Source organism: Ylistrum balloti, unplaced genomic scaffold (assembly GCF_031769215.1).
Source record: "Ylistrum balloti isolate Yb309-2 unplaced genomic scaffold, AGI_CSIRO_Ybal_v1 Utg369732, whole genome shotgun sequence".
In the NCBI taxonomy this organism is placed as follows: domain Eukaryota; kingdom Metazoa; phylum Mollusca; class Bivalvia; order Pectinida; family Pectinidae; genus Ylistrum; species Ylistrum balloti.
Window position 1 is genome coordinate 221,788 of NW_026781946.1, and position 18,122 is coordinate 239,909.

The following is an 18,122-nucleotide window of genomic DNA, read 5'->3' on the forward strand; positions in this document are numbered from 1 at the left end:
ATTCCTGTGTTTTTTCGGGTTGCCTTTTGCTATGAACAACATATTTCTAGGAGGTACTATCAGCTGGAGACCAATCGGAGGAAAGGTAAGTTACCTCCTTAATAACACCAGTGAAATATTTACCATTTATTGCTCATCTCGTCTTATGTCTTTGTATAATATTTAGTTACATTAATCAGGTATAATATTTAGTTACATTAGCCATATATAATATGTGCTTATTAACTTGTTTTTTGGCTTTGAAATAAACTATGGGATTGTATTGTTTAACTCACTGGTAATATAGATTTGCGGAATGTCTCGCTTAAAATCTTAAAAAGCTCACATGAACGAAGAATTATATTTATTTTCAATTTGTAGAAAGAATACATAATTATGTATCTATGTCATGAGAGATGTGTTTTCTCTGTTTTCATGCTTTTTGTTTATCTTTTTAGATTTCTTTTCTGACTTTTCACAGTACCTAACCTTCAACACTGAAGACAAAACAATATCACCAAACAATTTCTATCAATAATTTCATATATAAAGTTGATAATCAGATGGGGTTGTTTTGATACAATGCGTTGATTTATTTGCTCTGAATGCTTTCAAGCCTTTTTTAAATGTTTGTTTTTTCTTATTCTGCGTTATGTTGAAATTAAAATTTGAATAAGGGGATATATTAAAATACGATATGAAAGTGCAGATGTTGAATTTCATTGCCGGTTCTCTCGTTACAGACACGATTTACATACAGACTGACTTGGGTAAAAGGTTTCGGGCCTTGTGGTCCGAGATGTAACAACAATTCAGTTGGAAAATTGACATCAGGTGGTGCACCGTTCGACTCCACATTCTGGCAGATGACAACAGGTGTTGGTAACGTGGCAGACCTTAATTACGTCACAACGACGGTGTCATCAGACTGGGAGCAAGGGGAACGTGCATTCAACGTTTCCTCCATGCACAGCTCCAAATTATATCTGTGGTTTGTCTGAAAACATATTTTATCTGAGGTATATCTAAATACAAGTTATATCTGAGGTTTATCTGACAATACTCCTGCAGTTATATGATCTGGCATTGCTTCATCATAAAAGGCCAAAATGAAAGAAGAAAAAAGCCTCGACTTCTGCTTTTGTTTGTCGTAAAAAAACAGTCTTTGCTGATTCGTGGACATTGTAATTCTCGTTTGTAGATCTTTGGAAATAATGTTTTCCCGTTCTTTCTCAAAGATAGTATGTAATTTTGTTCTCAACAACTCTTTATCCAATCGGTTAACTTAAATGTGAGCCACGCAATGCAATAGTTCGGTTTCCTATTTCACGAATTTTAACGATTTCCTTATTTATTAAACATATTATACGATAAGAATCATACCTTGTGAACTATATTACACAGGAATGTTATGCGTTTTAGAAACACTAATTGAATGATGATATATTTGTATATTGTACTTACTTCCCTTTATAGCAGTTTAATAAGAAAACTGTTTTGTTCATAGTATATTAGCGTACAAATGTACTTTTAATTACACCAGGTTAAGCATTGCCAATGTGGCTTGGAATGTTACCGCAAAAGCGATGGGCGGAAGTGCCGTATTTATGGAGACATTCGTTGACACACAGACGCGCAACGATACCAGTGAACAAAATGCAAGCCCTTTAGCCGCCCTCCCGCCGTATATCGGGTTGGTAAAGTATACAATATTATATGTAAACATAAACCATAATTTGGTTGCAATATATATATATATGTGTGTGTGTGTGTGTGTGTGTGTGTGTGTGTGTGTGTGTGTGTGTGTGTGTGTGTGTGTGTGTGTGTGCAATAACAACCATTAAAGGAAACCTGTCGATATGGCGTCAATGGGACATTAAGAAATACAGAGAATTTATCAAAAAATATTTTCTTTAAAAAGTTGTTTTCGTTTAAACTGCTTAGATCTCGACGATTCAACGATGATCTCAGGAAATCAGAAATAGCTGTTGCTGTATTTCAAAATTCAAAATAACTCGGTCGGCAACTTATGACGTTCATTGATCTTTAATGATTCTTTACCTGCGGTGACTTGGAGTGCTTTGTATTGATAACAGTTTGTGTAATTTGATGTGTCGAGCCTCCTCGCCCCTCTTCTTTTCCGCATTACATCCTCCTATACTCACCTTTCTATAAAACCCCAGTAAACACTGTTTTGTGCTTATTTTGCACTAATCTATCGATTCTGAATCAAGGTTTTATTTTCGAATCTATTATCTGGCTTTTTCAGAGTTCCGTATGACTGCCTGGTAACGATTAACTTACCCGTCACTGAACCTGATCATGATATGTTGGGGTGTCGCTGGGCCCAGCAGGTCGAGTGTGGATCTGCCTGTACTAACCTCCCACAGGCCTACATAGATCAGGTCAATCCTTTGTGCTGGTGATAGTAGTGATATGTTTTGACGTTGCTTGCTGATGATGTTTTTTTTGTTTGTGAAGCATTTGAGATATCAGTGTTTTTGGTGGCGTATTTGTGAATCGTTTTCTTGTTTGGGATGGTAGTTGTGTTCACGGTGTATCAAGGCAGCGCTGTTGATTTGCTTATGTAGAAGAGGTGTTAAGGATTATATAGCTCTTGGTGGTTTAAACAAATTTTATTGCCTTAGGCAAAAGGATTGGGCGCAAGTTACAATAACATTATTAACGCTCTTGGTGGTGTAGGAGGGATGCAAGTTTCGTTACCGTATCTGTTGTTGTTGTTGTTGTTGTTGTTTGTAGCTTTCTAGAAAGAAATCTATCTAAATATCTACATAAAATGTGTATATAAAAAAGGCGCTTTTAACTTTAAAAATTATGGGAGATGTATATTTTACATTTTTGTGGTGGTAGGTTTGACGCAAACTGTTTTGTGGACATGTATAATATCCTGGATTACAACAGCTAGTTGTTCTTTATTGTATCTTACGGGTACAATACCACATACGGACGAACATTGCCCTTCCAAATAGTCTGTTATTATGTAATGTTCAGTTTTGTATGTTAAGTGGCTCAAAGTTTACAGTGAAAGTATTCATCGGAAAGTAACCATCATATTTTACTTGTATCTTTACGGTTGTAAGGTTAAAGAAATGTTCTTCTTAACCAGATACACTTACATAAATATCAATTTTAAATAACAAAAAGAAGACATAGAAATCATGGTAAATTTAGAATTTTTAATCTGGTGTTTCGACGATTACACTCCCTAAATGTATGTATACATTACTACAATCCTCCAACAGGAAATTCCGTTATTATGAAATTTAGTCTATGATTACAAGTAGTCTTTGATCGATTGTGTGTGTTTATCTGATGGTATTGATTTATCGATAGAATGAGAGAATTGTTAAGGTCATGTATCAGCTATGTCATTTTATCCCATTAGCAGGGAGGCATCGTCTGATAAGGCAGAAATACTGGTACTTATCGGGCTCTAAACAGGAATTAATGTGATGTTGACTTGTTCTGTTTTGTTGTTTGAACTAGAGTGCTTGTACCATTACCCTTAATACTACGTCCAGTACGGGTCACATAATTGGCCAAAAGTACCGGGTGACTGTGGTGGTAGAGGACTTTCCACGATTTCCAATTCTTATGGGGAGACAACTCAAGCTGCCTACTGACCCCTTAAGTAGGATTCCGTTACAGGTAACGATGGCGGTAGTTTTATTTGTGTCAAAACATTGTTATATTGCTTAAGTTTGTTCAATAATCAATTCAGTTGATACTATTTTAAAGTGATTTTTTATTTATTCTGATTAACGAGAAATTCACGAGAAATTGTTGAGGAATTGCAAACGAGGAAAAAAACTTCAGGAAATTTTCGATAGATATATACAGTGAAACCTCGCTATTAAGACCACTTTGGGGACTGGACAAAAGTGGTCTTAATAGCGAGGTGGTCTTATTAGCGAGGTGGATCAGATTTAACCACAAAGAACCGTAACTCTGTTTAAAATAAATAGTATATATATCATTAAGTAATGTATATGTATATCATTCAACAATAATAACTAATAAAAATAAACTAAAATGTTGAATTTTATGAAATGCATGTAAAAAAGACAAAATAAGATAAAATCCATCTTAAATGAGTCTGAAGCGAAAACACAAAAATTCATCGTTGTAATCTTAGACAGTCATAGGAATAAAAGAAACGTAAGAACAAAAGCAAACGACAACCCTGGGAACAAAAAAAAAGACATCGAAACAGGAAAGACTAAAAAAGGAAATAAAAAGGCATCAAAATAAATGAAATGTCAATATCAGGAACCAAAAAAAAATTGGGTAAAAAAATTCATAAAAAAAAGGAACAGAAATATCGAAACATTAAGAGAAACGAAAAAGAAGTACATTCATAGAAATTAAAGTGAGATCAACCCAAGAAAATAACGGGCAGCAAAAGACTGGCGAAATTGGGCATGTGTGTCGATTGTTTGCAGTACAATGTAGTATTCCCCCTGGCATCCATCAGTGTTCCTCGTCATCATATAGCTGCCATGGGTCACATGATAATGCGATAGACGACAAGATGCTGGTGTTTATACCAGACCTGCTGTTTGTCCATGACGTTTACACATCAATACGAAACTTTCGGAAGCCGACACAAGAATATTTCCCCCAGTAAATAATGCATACCATTTATTGTTATAATCTAGTTTACGATCACGTTCCTAGTGCTTTACCTTCCCGAAGCACAAGAATGTGGACAGTGTGGCGCGGATTCGCTATAACATCATAGAGGATCGACTCGGTCCATCTTTTCTTTCTTTAGGTTTGTTAAGAAATCGAACTGACCATGTTCTTAGTGATGTTTGGTCTAGTGAACATGAAATGGTTACAAAAAATTGTACTAAGTTATTATAGACACTACCGGCTCACGCAACAAGGCTGAAAACAGTCTTCGAAATGTATCGATCGGAATAAGTCTTGGCTTGGCTGCATAAATTAACTTCTGGGATATGTTATCAGGTCTGCATCATTCTGGAGAACCTCTAATAGTCCATAGATAGCTATACTATAGATATGGCTTTCATCCAATGCTTTTGTATTAAGTCCCAGACACGTCGAAAGTATATTGAGTGTAATTCCAAAGCGCATAGTGGCCTTTTTCTAATGTCAAGGAGTATAATCTGTATGTGTCTTTTATTTGGTTTGAATACAGTGGGTTTTTGTTTTGTTTTTGACCATACTAATGAACATTTCCTGGCTTTCTGTGTTTACATTTTGACGTTGGCTTTTCCTTTTAGGTTTCAATAATTCATGAACTAGAATTCAAATTCTGTTGAAAACAGCTGCCTATAGATAATCTTCAATTCTAAATATTCTCAAGCATATACTGTAAATCACTTAAATTTCGCGTTGTATTTATTTTCGCGTCAATACGCACGGAGAATTAAAATCACCCGCGATTTTTTATACGAACCTCTTATGACGTCCTTGTTATTACGTCGTTAACTTCTGTTGTCACTTCCATCGAATAAGTATATGTAAATTTGCTAGACATATATCACTTCCAGACATCTTCTAAATGACTTCCACGTTTTGCTGACCATAGAACTGGACAAAATGGCGTGATTAAAATGTATTGTACAGCTTTAGGTCAGACGTTAAGCACGTGTGCCACGTTAGATAAAATTGTGAATCCCCGAATCTATTTTTGTGTTCGAAAGGTGCAAAAATATTTACAACGACATGAACAATAACTTTTTTTATTGAATTACAAAATAAACAGTAGGAAAAACATCAAAGTCGTTAGCGCTTGGACGATTAATGTATAAATAGTATAAACACGTTACCAAGCGTAACGTTAAACACTGTACAATACGTCTGGCCTATTAAGTCCTGTCATCTTACCCTGGAAACAACTTAATTCATTCTTTAAACATAAAAGCAAGTGAGGAGTTTACATTCGTTTCACACCTATAACACGAGAGGTTGAACACTTAAAAAAATCATACTAGACTGTATTCCGATATATATAATTCAGTATGGACACAGCATGTGTCTTATGACTAAATCAATTTTCTGGTATAGTCACATGACTTTCAGAAGTAAAAAGTTTTCCGTGGTCTATTTCTCTAATAGCTCATCATTCGCGAATTCAATTTCATTTCTAGATCAACGTTCGCGAAATGATATATGTCGGCAAAAGTGAGTTCGCGAAATTAAGTCTATAAAATCTATATACGGTATATCAAACACCTAGTATCATCTGGGAAAATGAGGTCACTTCCACGTATTATTTAGTTTACAGTTACAATTACCAAATCGACCAATTGTGTGAGTAGTGTGCAGTTTACCTCCCCGACGCTTCCAGACAAGCTACATGCCTCCTACTCCATGTTCCCACAGCCATTTCTCTTCGCGACCTACCTTACAATATCAAACCATGGGTTTGTATCACTCCTAACGGATATTTTATATCGTAACATATCTGTCTTTTCTAATCGATAAACCCACTAATGTTCTGCTTAAATTAACTTCTCAAGGACATTATATTTACAATATATTTGATATTTTTTTTATGAAAAATAAATATTCTGGTCAAACTAATCGACAAATGGACAAGATGTTGAAATATTTTTAAAAAATCTTTACTTTACACGATAATGATATTTATGATATATCATATTAATAAATTAATAAATTCTTGTTGACAATCCAAGTTTGGTTTAAAGTTCAACTAGTTTCCTGATTTCTGTACATATCCATCCGCTGTATCTAAAGTTGTACCGGTTGAACAAAATAGTATCGTTTTCAAGTCTTAGAAGTTGAATTCTAAATTGTACTGGTTCAGCGGCAGTGATTTCCTGGCTAGTCTACCAGCTGGGATGATATCACAAAAGCTCTCCGATGACCAGAAACGACATAATGTTACACGCCTCTATCTAACATGGCATCCAGAGAGGAGACAAATGGGAGATAACTTGGCTTGTGTATGGGGCAAGGACCAATTTGGGTAGGTTTCAAAGGTATTAAAAACAGAGCAAGATAAGTTTTATCTTCAAGGGCATTACAATGATAGTAGGATACTGTTATGACTTAAACCTTTAGGTTAGAATAGGCTCTAATGGAAAACACACGATTAGGTCTGTTTTGTAAAGAGTATGAATAGACTATGTTGTAAGATGGAAAACGTTTGGTTTTATAGTGTGAAGGGACAATGGAGCAATAGAGCAAAAAGAGAACAAGAGGGCAGAAGCCCAGTTCCGTATTCTGTAGGGGGCAGCTTGCATTAAGGACCCCAGTACAACATCGAAAGCGGTTTTCAATGCAAACTGCCCGCTATAGAATCATCCACTCTGATGTATTCCTTCTATCATCTATCATGATTCATGAGGAGAAAGGATAAGTTCTATTCATGTATTGATGATGGTTTTTATATGGATGTTTAATTGAAGTATGGATGATATGTAACCTAGACAAGCTTTATATGTATTTAGTACAATGAAACATTTTCATAAGGTGCGAAGATTTATGTTCATTGCAGTACGTATTGGTTCTATTGAGATGAGAGAACAGTTTACGTAGACATTCCTCGGTATGTTATGTACATGTAATAGACATGATCAATCTGTGGAAATTGTTAAATGGAACATTTTTTATTCATTATTCTGTATGGATATACAATGTTTTACTGTGTTTTCCAGAACAACGACATCACAGCGGTGTGTTGATGCCTTGATATCAGGTATGGGGAATGCACGCTTTCATTTAACGAGTAACATGTGAGATTTTTGTTAATTTAATAACCAACTAAACATATATCATTTATACTTCAACACATCATAAAAGAAACACGTTGTCACTGAAGACCAACCCCACTAATATGATCGTGTTGACGTATGTTCTTGTTGTCTATGGTATGGTATCATATTGATGTAGTCTGGACTACAATATGACAATAAGTAATATGTTACTGACGACATCACTGTAGATATTTACGAGGTACCTGAGGTATCTTATGAAACATTACCGTGAGCCTAGATATCAAATTATCGTTTCGGATATGAACTAGTTTATCAAGTGGTACTTTAATATCGCGCGAAGCGAAACGAATACTTTCCGTAATATATTAGCTTTTTTTCTAGAGTATACTTGCTTTTTCTAGTGGGGTGATGTGGAGAGTTTCTTATAAAGAAACTTATCAGATGTATATAGGGCTTTGTAAGTAAATGTCACCTCATTCTCGATTTATTCAAAACAGATACTGACGAATGCCGCTCGTCCCCTTGTAAGGGTGGAGGGACGTGTGTTAACCTGTTCCGCAGATTCATCTGTGACTGTCCTGCGGGTTTGATGCCACCTCTCTGCTCCAGAAGTAATACACACTATCGTGTTGCATGCATTATGTATATCGGTTATGTAATGCCACAGGCACTGGTCGCTATGTATTTCCCTTGAACTGGAAAACTATCCTACTTTATATGTATATATGTATATACATGTGGTAATAATTCCTATGAGTAGATAGTTATTCATACATAATTACACAACAATACTTAATGAGTTTATGTATGCATAGAACAGTATATATATATAGCAGTTAATTCGCATAGAAATAGATTGTGACAAGTACCTGTGTAATACACTGTACACATTATGAATTATCAGGAAAAAAATTTTATACACAGGTATTCCAACGTCGATTTTTCTGAAAAAACCTATAAAGAGATGTCGTGAATTTACTTGATTAACGGGCATACTCTCGTTTGCACTGATCGATTTAATAATTTCAAATCCATATTGTCATTGATGCGACCGGGGCCGGAGATTGGAATGTCTTTATCACTGAAGAGTTGAGAATCTAGATTGAATAACACAGTCAGTCAGACCAGGAAATTATCTTCTAAATATATACTGTTTGGTTAACGACAGTAGTTAATAAACAAGTTGTATTTGACAAATACGCAATCAAAACATTTTTATCGATCTACATATCAATAGCTTGTACATAAAAAGACAAGTGTGGAGGATGTGACATTTAAAATGTAGTAGATGACTCAAAATTGATGCAAAGAAATGTAAAAATTTGGATGGGAAGGTCTGCTAGCCCCATGGTTAAATGGATTTCGTAATTTCCATACATCTGATAATTTCAGGAAACCCGGATACATTTTAATCTACATTCACATATCTCCGTTCTATAGACGGATGACCTGGAGAGCAACTGCGAGCTACTGTTAAAATTGAATAATATTTATTTTGCAGATATCACATGCAGCGATCATCCATGCCTTAATAACGCATCCTGCCTGGGTACCAACTCGTCGTTTACCTGTGTTTGTCCGCCAGGTAGGCTATACACACTACTGGTATCCTGCTGTAACCTACATGCTCGATGATTTGGAACCCTATTAATTAAATATATCCCGGCAGCTCGTTTAGCTGATCCCGAGAATCTCCAATAAACCAGAGACTTGCTTTAATACTCTCAAATTCATTCGATAATCTGAACCGAGCATGCTGATTCTAAAATCACATTACAGTAACGTTAACAAATAACTGGTTTATCAAAATCAGGAGGGAGACTCAGGAAAGCAGTGAAAGAGGTGATAAAACCTCGTTCTAAAACCTGTTAATGCCAGTGTAAATATTAACGATCAAAGGTTAAACTGTAAATGAAAAGATAGTCATAAGAATCAAAGTGATGTTAAAGCAAAGTAGAAAAGACAACGTTAGAAACCAATGAACCATTCAAAATTAAAGGGAATAAATCCTTACTAACAAGACCACCAAAACATATAAAAAAAACAAAAGAACAAAAATAAGCAAAAACATACATTAATAAGTCTAAAGTACTTCCGAAAATCATTAAACCAGGACTGATAATATTACGACAAACCTAGATATTCGCCTAACAGTCGTAATAAGACATTAATAATTAAGCCCCAATATTCCTTTATCATATCTCAACTTCACAGAAACCAGCGAGAACTCTTTGTTATTATCAACTTGTTTTCTTCAGTTCTTTCAGTGCAAACTTTGCTGAAAAGATGTTTCGAAAATTCGAAAATTCGAAATTCGAAAATCATTAAACTATATTACGAAGAAAATCAAGCTTCATATGAAACCTTACCAATTGTTAATGATAGCAACAAAAGTACGTGTAATTCTTACATTGTTTTCTCAAGGATGTTTTGGAGATCGATGCCAAAGGAAGAGAAATATGTGTCAATCCTTTCCATGTAAGAACGGGGGAACGTGTCACAATCACCATGCCACTTTCACATGCACGTGTCCAATACATACTACAGGCGTCACGTGTTACCAAAGTACGGTTCCGTGTCAGCTGACACTATTGTGTGACAACATTTTTTTTTTCTTTCAACAAAGTACTATATCTGGAATCAATAGTTTGGGCAAAAGTTTCATTTGAAATTGCAATGTTTATATAGAGCAAACAAAAGAATCGTGTTTTACTAAACCAAACGGTTTAAAACTTGACAATAAATAATATCTGTATCATTTTTAAAAATATTCCTGGTATATGATTTTTGTTCAGGAATAGGTTCTTGGCCGTATTGATACATTTTAATTTGTTTTAATTTTTCGTATATAATATTTCAGAAATAACGACGAAGAAGAATGTCTCTGCTCAGGTATACTTAAACATTAATACATAGTGAAAATATCGGTAATGGCATATATATAGAGAATGCTTGGTCAGTGTCTAAAAATATAAGCTGTATGTTGGCGAGGGTGAAGAAAGACAAAAGTGGCGAGCCAAGTTTGTCTTTCTATCCAGAGCTGGAATTAGTTCGAGGAAATAAATGCCTCTCGGTTTTTCCATTGAGATTTGCACTTTATTTACAGTATATCTTCAGTGGTTGTATTTGAGACGCTGTATTTCAGAACTTGAACATCACAGTGGACAACGTGGTCCCCCAGCAGCCTTGGATCATCCTAGCTAGCGTGCTCAGTGGTATTCTTGGTATGGCTCTTCTTGGGTCTTGCTGTTTTTGGGGGCTGACCAAATTCTGGCCTCAGTCCAAAGGGGCCGTTGGAACTTCGTTAGACAATGATGCGTCTCTATCAACAACTAGCAAGCGTTGGCCCATCAATGCCCGTAAAATCGAAACTGTCGACAATCCTGTAAGTCTCCGACGGCCTGGGTCATATCGGCCATCTTCCATCTCCTCGACAATAGGCCTTTACCCACAGCCTAGTGTCTCGACCCCGACGGAATCAGGACTGTCAGCATTACCGCAATATAATAACATTTACTCAGCCTCGATGTCAGATCCCCTTATGCATAAATGTGGAAAAGTTTAATAGATAGAATAGAGGTTATGATTTATTTCCGACAAATTTACCATCACTCTTCGTTCCGCAAATGGACACCGCCGTGGATAAGAGAGATATTTTGAAACATCTGTATGTCTTATTGGCGCAAGACATATCAGATGGAGAATTTGTTGTTGTTATGAAACAATAATTTCCTCCTGGCGATTTTGTTTGGACTGTTTCCAGTTAATGAATATATGTGGAACTGCCAAAACGTTTATTGACACAGTTGACAATATCGACATAATGGTAATCTAAAGGCGATGAAAAGTGACGAAAGGTTTTCGTTTAGTCGTTCTTGGAGTTCCAATTCTTGCTGTTATCTAAATTTGTGTAGGTCAAATTGTAGTAGCGTTGATAGTTACCAGTGTACCTTTGAAAAAGATTCGTTAATTTTGGGTTGAAAAACATTCTACCGTTCCATCAGAACCATTTAGTCATATCATCAGTGTAACATGGTTATAACATACCAGGAAAAAGGGAAATGTGTTGAATATCAAACTGAAAGATCTTTGTTATTTGAAACATCACCGCAATAAAATGTGTAGGCTATTGCAGACCACAACGGATCCAACAGAGATTTTAAACAAAACATGTGTTGATCTAAATCAAGTCTTCCTAATTTTATTTGGTTCACTTACGTCTATTATACAAAGTCAAAAATAGGACGAATTACCGCTTGGTAATCACACTTTGCTAGAATACTTTTATGTGACATTTTATTTATATCTGAATAATAAAAAAATACGTTGTTTTCGTCTTGTATTTGTTTCAGTTACGTGAGTCTGTCATAGTCCTCCTAAGGATCAACTGCACTATTAACAGTGGTTGGAGTATTATACCCGCCTCTTATGGTAACACGTTCGGTATGATACTTCAGTTGTAATTCTGTGCAATCCCTCGTGTCAAAACCTTCGATATATTTGTCTGGTTATTCAGGGTTCGCTGTTCGGGAAGATTGTTTAATGAATTAATCTCGACGTCTGGTACATACTAACACGATAGTATTCTCAAACATGCCTAGTGTTTTGCGTCGAATGAAGTCTTGTCTGTTGGTAATATTGACCTCGTGATTAGGTAGAAACTGTCTGAAGTTGCAAAGAAAACGTATTCTGTCAGCTAATTTGCATTTTCAATGAGAAGAGGACGCTTTACGATTCTTCTCCAATATTTGTTGTCTGTATTGGTAATCAAGTTTACCGTTAGGTTTGTTTTGATGCATGTCATCTGGCAATTTAGACTATCGAGCAGTAAAATAAGGGGGGGGGGCACCAATTAAGGGGCACTATTAATAGATCCTGGGAGGCCTGGCTTCACGAAGTTTTGGACAAGGTTGCACTGCTTTATAGCATGACCGGTATTCCCTTAAAATAAGACTGTATGTGTTGTTGGTCGTATTCTACTGGATATTTATGTAGCGATGCTCTATCATATCGTGTGGACATTCAAAGTGATTAAAAAAGAATCTCATTGACAAAAGCAAACTGTAAATGTGATCAGCTTTGAACAGCTGATATATGCACATATGGTTTGAAACGCATGGTGCCGAAATCTTAAAATCTGTTAACACACTATTCAGCTTTTTTGCTTTTTAAAGGTAAACAAAACTCATAATTGCTAAGAGTTAAAAATTGCAGATCGCAAAGCATTATCTGTTTTATTTGTTTTTAACTCTGAACGAGGCAATCACAATTTCCTTCATGCAATTATATCAACCCAAAATGGTGTATATAATAACGGCTTAATATGCATTTTATTGATTTCCTTGTGTTCTTTTTAGGCAGTGCTTGTTTCGATATCAGAAGACATGCTTAAACGTGTATGTCACTCGTGTTCACTTTATAGACCAGTAGATCAACTCGGATGAAATTATTACGCAGCTTATCAAAACTGGGCATGCGTGTTCCCTCATTTCCGGTTCTCCATTCTCAGACGCAGGAAGTTCGGATACCGCGGCATCTGGTAACCTGCTGCTGCATCTTTAGCTTCCCGTTTGTAATGGGCGTCATGGATGTCAAAAAGCATCTATATCGGTCGGCAATGCTTGCTAAAGATTAACGACCATTACTTTCAAAGATGTAAGACGTAAGCAGGGCGCGGATAATGTGCGTGACTAATTTAGATTTTTTCCTACTTTCTGTCAAAACATAGATATCATGACGAATAACTGACCTTAAACATGGATTTAACTTTTGACCTGAGCTCCTTTGTCTACTTACTTGGCGCATCCCCGCTCACAAATAAGAACATATCGGCAGTCTTCACACAAATTCGCAGTTCTCGTCTTCTCCATCAACATATATCGTTCTACATGTTATGACAATGAAGGAAGCCTGCATGTGATAGTTATATTATAATGACGGTTTTCATAGAATTCCTTCATTTGGTTAGCTATTAACCCATGCATGTATTAATTCATTCATCCGAAATACACAACTAGATGGAGTTGTTAGGAAAATATAATAAATTCGCTTGTACAATTAACATAAAATGTTTGTAAGTAAAAACGAAAGTAAGAATTTAAAACATTACTATAAGACTTATTTCAACAGAATAAATGATTTAGAGTATATTGAGGAACTTACGCTAGGACAATAAACAATTCAAGAATGATTATATCAGAAAGGCAAGGATCATACGTACACTTTGTTTGAAATAGATGATCACGTGATTTCAAGAGAAGGCACATAATGATTAAAACTAGACCTAAATAAATAGAGATTTAATCATATTTTAGCAACGTTATAAAGATGACATGAAGAGGAAGATATTTAGTAGCCAACTCAAGCGAGGTCTGTATGAAAAGTAAACGCCTACAAAATTTATTAAATCCATAAAAATGAAGCACTTTGTAAATATTGAAACAGGTTGCTACCTGAATCATAAATGTGAGGTTTTAGATAATAGTCCTATTGATCTATCTCTGAAGGATCCGAGTTGGAAAAGTATTATAAAGCAGGGTGTGTATTAAATACTGAATATTTATTATGCACGTAAATCTGAATGGTTGAATGTTATTTCTCAACAAAGAAACCACTAACAACAAGGTCTTACTATTTAAGTCTGTATTAACTGTCGGTTCATCTCTTCCAGTCTTTTACATCACTTGACGTAAAGAATCCATACACTTCTGGAATATATTGCTAGGTATGACGCCTTTTCTTGTTAACTTATTTTAGATTTATTCATAACGTGAAAATTCAAACACTGAAACCAATACATAACAATAAATACATATAGTAATGCTGTTGAAAATAAATATTTCCTGAAAAGTGTGTAACAAGAAAACAACATGTTTATTATGTTTCAAACATTACAATACAATCGTGTTAATAAATCACTCGGCGATTTCCGTTGTAAAGATGGACGAAAGTGTTCGATTATTTCTGAAAAAGTAATGCTTAGTATCTAGTTCAGCAGTCAAAGAGCTCGGCCTGACTCACAAACGTTCAAATCTGCTCAAAGCTTAATTTGAGTGCAAGATTCAACTGCATAAGTAGAAACTCTTTGTAAATATAACTTAATGTGTTCGTTATATCGTGACAATTTCCATGTGATCAAATGCATAGATTTGTATTTTAAAACGACCTGAAAAGGACCTTTGTGTGTTGACGTTTAAATCAAGTTCCAAAACTTCGTTCATCGACATGCCTGAACAGGCCACATATCCTTTCCTGCATCAGTAATCTTTGATTCCAGCGGTTTTAAAACAAAGTTAAGACGTCAAATGAGATGACGTCATACGTCATCTTCCACGGACAAAGTGCCGGTTTTCAGCCCAGTCATTGAGTTAAACATGAGCAGTACATATGGTGGCCAGTAGGTTATGGCGGAGTACAGAAACAGACCCAAAACTGCAAATAAAATGGCATCTATTCAAAAGTCAAGGATGATATTTCAAATTATGATTACTTTCTTCGAGATCACCCCGCCCTCCTTCACTAGCGTAGGTCTGAAATGGCTACATATCTACATTGTAATTACTCGATGTAATTGGCCATATTTCTTATCATGTAAATTACTTGGTTAAAGTAATATGTGATGCAAATGATTTATCATGCCCCGGATGTAATGCAAAAATCGTACAATGAGGGTCCAGTGGAAGGGAGGATGATATAAATCTATAACACTAATTTGTGACTGCACCGAGTAGGTCAATTGTATTCAAAGATATGACACTGTTCGATACTGCTTGTAGATCTGTGAATGTTCTATGTTAAGTACACACTAATTTTCATTCCAGTGCTGAATTACGGTAATATGATATACAAAACAAAATCGTTTCTACGTCGTATCATTATATTATAACAAATATATAGTATTTTGTGTTTTTGGTTAAATACATTATTGTCAAGTGTATATTGTATGATTTATTAATGATAAATTGCAACGTCATGTATTGTATCGTTATGTATTGTATCGTATTGTATCGTTATGTATTGTATCGTATTGTATCGTGGTGTACTGTATCGTTATGTACTGTATCGTTATGTACTGTATCGTTATGTATTGTATCGTTATGTATTGTATAGTGATGTACTGTATCGTTATGTACTGTATCGTGGTGTATTGTATCGTGGTGTATTGTATCGTGGTGTATTGTATCGGTATGTATTGTATCGTGGTGTATTGTATCGTTATGTATTGTATCGTGATGTATTGTATATTATATATTGCACCGTTATGTATTGTATCGTGTTGTACTGTATCGTTATGTACTGTATCGTGGTGTATTGTATCGTGGTGTATTGTATCGTTATGTATTGTATCGTGGTGTATTGTATCGTGGTATATTGTATCGTTGTGTATTGTATCGTGATGTATTGTATCGTGATGTATTGTATCGTGATGTATTGTATCGTGGTGTATTGTATCGTTATGTATTGTATAGTGATGTATTGTATCGTGGTGTATTGTATCGTTGTGTATTGTATCGTTATGTATTGTATCGTGATGTATTGTATCGTGGTGTATTGTATCGTGATGTATTGTATCGTTATGTACTGTATCGTTATGTACTGTATCGTTATGTATTGTATCGTTATGTATTGTATCGTTATGTATTGTATCGTGGTGTATTGCATCGTGGTGTATTGTATCGTGATGTATTGTATCGTGATGTATTGTATCGTTATGTATTGTATAGTGATGTATTGTATCGTGGTGTACTGTATCGTTATGTACTGTATCGTGGTATATTGTATCGTGGTGTATTGTATCGTGATGTATTGTATCGTGATGTATTGTATATTATATATTGCACCGTTATGTATTGTATCGTGATGTACTGTATCGTTATGTACTGTATCGTGGTGTATTGTATCGTGGTGTATTGTATCGTTATGTATTGTATCGTGATGTATTGTATCGTGATGTATTGTATCGTGGTGTATTGTATCGTTATGTATTGTATAGTGATGTATTGTATCGTGGTATATTGTATCGTTGTGTATTGTATCGTTATGTATTGTATCGTGATGTATTGTATCGTTGTGTATTGTATCGTTGTGTATTGTATCGTTATGTATTGTATAGTGATGTATTGTATCGTGGTGTATTGTATCGTGATATATTGTATCGTTATGTACTGTATAGTGATGTATTGTATCGTGGTGTATTGTATCGTGGTGTATTGTATCGTGATATATTGTATCGTTATGTATTGTATCGTGGTGTATTGTATCGTGGTGTATTGTATCGTGGTGTATTGTATATTATATATTGCACCGTTATGTATTGTATCGTGGTGTATCGTTATCGTTATATATTGTGTCGTGGTGTATTGTATCGTTATGTATCGTCATGTATTGTATCGTTATATATTATACGGGTATGACCAATGTTCAGTATATCATCGATGTATTGGAAATAATTGTAATCATTGTACTGATAGGTATCAATGATTATAATTGTGTTATGTTATTTTTAATACATTGTTATGTAGTTAGTTGTAATAAATTGTAATATTTTTATTCTAAATACTTTGTTTTTTACGTAATTAATAACTTATGATGGGTATTTTTGTAATACATTACATTGTTATTTTAATTGCCATACATTGTATTATTACATTATTTGTAATAATTGTACTATTATATTTATTTGCAAGACAATGTTATACTCAAAGTAATACGGTGCACTGTTACGTTATTCGCAATACCTTACAGTATAATGTGTTAATTGTATGACGCATCTTGTGATGTTGGTTTGACACGGATCAATATTTTCACGGGTATACAGAACAATGCAAAACCTGTCAATAGATCATCACAACTTATAAATAGCATGCTACAGCTACATCTACGCTTTAAGAAACCCTACTATTCGTCGTCCGTAACATTTACACAATACATCTTATCAATCTGATACCTGACACCTCTCGGGTCGGTCTATCCAGAGGTAGCACAGTGTAAACACCACGGCCGATGACCTGCCGGGGCGTGTATTGTGCAGAGCATTATTAGCTTACCAAACGAACTATTAACGTTATGAAAAAAAAACAGAATATTTCTAAACCAAAACTACAGCCGTTTCTTAATGCCTTCAAACGCTCACGTGACATGGCGAAGGTATGTGGTGTAGACTTTATATAGATATTATAGAGAAGATATATTTCATTCGTTATGTTAACCAGGGACGTATAATACAGTATTATACGTCCCTGGTTTATCAAACTAACAAGGATTACAAACCAAGTTCATGTTTACAAAAAGCTGTTACTTACAGGCGCTGATCACATTCCCAAGTATGTCAACTATTTCAAATTTGTAACGTTTGGATACATTCTATTCTACGTGAATAATTCATCAAATTTAAAAGACAAAAAGTATACA

At 35.1% G+C, this 18,122-nt stretch overlaps 1 protein-coding gene across 1 annotated transcript; it reads right to left on the bottom strand.

Annotated features, from left to right (window-relative positions):
* Window positions 1-15,696: 15,696 nt before the first annotated feature.
* LOC132542994 (uncharacterized) lies at window positions 15,697-17,851 on the bottom strand. Its single transcript, XM_060206447.1, has 3 exons — window positions 17,845-17,851; window positions 16,372-16,576; window positions 15,697-15,859 (listed from the first exon to the last, which is right to left on the bottom strand). Exons 1-3 carry the CDS (start codon window positions 17,849-17,851, stop codon window positions 15,697-15,699), a joined length of 375 nt encoding a protein of 124 aa, XP_060062430.1.
* Between the last annotated feature and the right edge of the window lie 271 nt (window positions 17,852-18,122).

What these genes read in the sequence shown, in the direction of transcription:
- LOC132542994 (XM_060206447.1), bottom strand. An exon ending in ACGATACAATACACCACGAT is followed by an intron (nt 15,860 to 16,371) that starts GCAATACACCAC and finishes CACCACGATACA; the next exon opens with ATACACCACGATACAGTACA.